Source organism: Capsicum annuum, unplaced genomic scaffold (genome assembly GCF_002878395.1).
Source record: "Capsicum annuum cultivar UCD-10X-F1 unplaced genomic scaffold, UCD10Xv1.1 ctg59514, whole genome shotgun sequence".
NCBI lineage: Eukaryota > Viridiplantae > Streptophyta > Magnoliopsida > Solanales > Solanaceae > Capsicum > Capsicum annuum.
The window spans coordinates 1-2,541 of record NW_025868235.1 but is presented as its reverse complement, the minus strand read 5'-3'; the positions used below and the strand labels follow the sequence as shown (position 1 = coordinate 2,541).

Here is a 2,541-nt window from a genome sequence, read left to right as displayed (position 1 = left end):
GTGCAGTCACTGCCCAGCTGGTCAAGGCTCCAAAGCCCCATAAATGTTGGCCCGAGCTTGTATTTTGACCTCCCAAAGATGCCCCCACGTTGGCCTTGTCACGAGACGTTGTGGGAGCTCCGTCGGGCTCCGAAATGTGCCCGAAACGCTCGGAATTGTGCCCAAAACGGGATGAATTTAATGGGTGGTGACCCGAGCTCGGAATGGGGTATTTGTTTTTCACCATGACTTTGTTGAGGGCACGGTAATCAATACATAACCGCAATGTCCCTTCCTTCTTCTTTTGAAACAAGACCGGAGCTCCAAAGAGTGCCTTAGAGGGTCGGATATGGCCAGATTCCAGCAGCTCCTTGAGTTGTTTTCTAAGTTCCTCGAGCTCCGGAGGCGACATCCGATACAGGGTCATAGCTGGTGGCTTTGCCCTGGGTACCAGCTCGATCTCGTGATCAACTTCCCTTCGTGGGGATAACCGTTTGGGCAACTCCTCCGGCATTACGTCTTTGTTTTCTTCAAGAACACGTTGGACACATGAGGGTACTAATTCAGCTTCTTGGCAGCCACCGATCTCCATCAATGTCGCAAGAAAGGTTGGTTCTCCTTTCTTGAAACCTTTAACTAGCTGTATTGCCGACAAACGTGTGCCACTTTGAGCGACACGAATAAGTGGAACAATGCAAGAACCACCTTCATCACAAATGGCTAGCTGGTTGAGACGTGGCGAAATAAACGCGTTAATCTCATACCAAAAATCCAGCCCCAATACAATATCAAAGACATCCATCGGAACAACCGAAAAATCCGTCTCTCCCTTCCAACCTCCCAAGGCGAGACTCACCCGAGGAGCGAGGCCATTGACATTGGTAGGGAAACAATTGACGGTTTTTAACATGGAATCACTGGTCACGAATGCAAGGCCAAGTTCTTTAGCCTTTTCTTCCGCAACGAAGTTATGCGTTGCTCCGGTGTCCACCATAATGCGGACTGCTCGGCCATTCACCTCTCCATCAACAAATAATGACTCTCGGGCTCTTACGCTATACTTCTTTGCGGCAAGAGCAGCGAGCGTCATGTGGTTGAACAAAGCCATGTGGTTGAACAAACCAACGGCATGTCCCTTTCCTTTCTCCGAATTGGCAGCTTGTGCTTCTTGCTCCCCGGAACTTCCGGCTTGCGCACTAGCTTGATCCTTCCGTGTTGCTGCCATCATAGCTCCCAGCTTACTCAACGAAGGACAAGATCTCGCAAAGTGAGATGTATCCCCGCAAAGGTAGCAGCCGCTATCGCGGTTAGCTACACCTTTCTTCTTTTCCTTGTAGTTCTTGCGGAATGACGATGGTTGGTTGCGTTCGCCTTTGAACTCACGATTTTTGTTGGGAATAAACTTATCTTTGCCCTTGTCCCCACGATCTCCCTTGGCAGCAATGGGCTTGTTCCGGCTATCCTTCGCCTTGGCATAATCGGCATGAAAATCAGTTAAGGATTCCGCCACTTTGATGGCCTCATCCACGGTCTTGACGTTGCGCCTCCTCAATTCTTGTTTGGCCCAATTTTGGAGGCCATCAAGAAAGAAGAAGAGCAAATCTTCACTGCTGAAACTCGTCACAAGAAGTGAGAGCTTCGTAAACTCCCTCACGTAGTTATGAATGGAAGAAGTTTGTTTAAGTTCCCTCAACTTCCGTCGAGCCTCATCTACAACGTTTTGAGGGTAAAATTGCTCCTTCAACTCATCCTTAAATTGATCCCAATCAGCTATGGTGCAAAGACCCCTTTCCATGTCTACTTTTTTCCTACGCCACCACAACATTGCGACGTCACTGAAGTACATGGTTGCAATTCGGATCCTTGCTGCCCCGTCAACAATCTTGACGTGCTCAAAATATGACTCCAATTGCCATATGAAATTCTCTACGTCTTGAGCGTTCCTATCACCCTTAAACACGTTGGGTTTAGGAGCCTCAATACGAGCATCATGGTAAGCCACGGAACCATGATTTCCACAAACACGGGCTGCTTCCAGTTGTTGCTTCAAATCAGCAACTTCCTCCTGCAAAGCGGACTGCCCCAACATCACCTCGGACAGTTTTGCCCCGAACTCCTCGTGTAGCGCTGACAGTGCTTCCGTGAGCTTGAGTTCCAAGCTGGTCAGCCCCTCCTTGTGCTCTTCATTTTGCTCGGACAAGTCGGCTTTGACTTCGTCCAGCCCTTCAAGGGCGGCAGCCTCAAGGGTACCAACGTTGGACTCAAGGGTCTTGAAGCGATGGCCCAAAACTGCTAAGCCAGCCTCCGTGCTAACGATTCTCTCATCGAGAGAGCCGGATGCTGAACCTTCGCCATCTTCCACGTTAGTGACAGCCTCACTAACTGGAAGTTAGGCCTCATCCTTGTTCCTACTCTTGTCACGTTTTCTGGTCTTGGTTTTGCCCAAGTTGTCTCCGCCGTGAACCTCCTCGTTGCCGTCGTATGCCATGTTCAAAGTGCTGCTTTGATACCACTTTGTCACGGGCCTAATTTTAGCCGCGTGCGGACAGCCTAACACTCGTG

At 49.7% G+C, this 2,541-nt stretch overlaps 1 protein-coding gene across 1 annotated transcript; it reads right to left on the bottom strand.

The window, feature by feature from the left end:
- Positions 1 to 10: 10 nt before the first annotated feature.
- On the bottom strand, positions 11 to 2,467 carry LOC124893433 (the record flags this gene model as incomplete). The annotated part of the gene is made up of 2 exons (XM_047404438.1): positions 2,392 to 2,467; positions 11 to 2,325 (listed from the first exon to the last, which is right to left on the bottom strand). Coding segments are annotated over exons 1-2 (2,391 nt in total), but the record flags the coding sequence as incomplete, so codon positions are not given.
- Between the last annotated feature and the right edge of the window lie 74 nt (positions 2,468 to 2,541).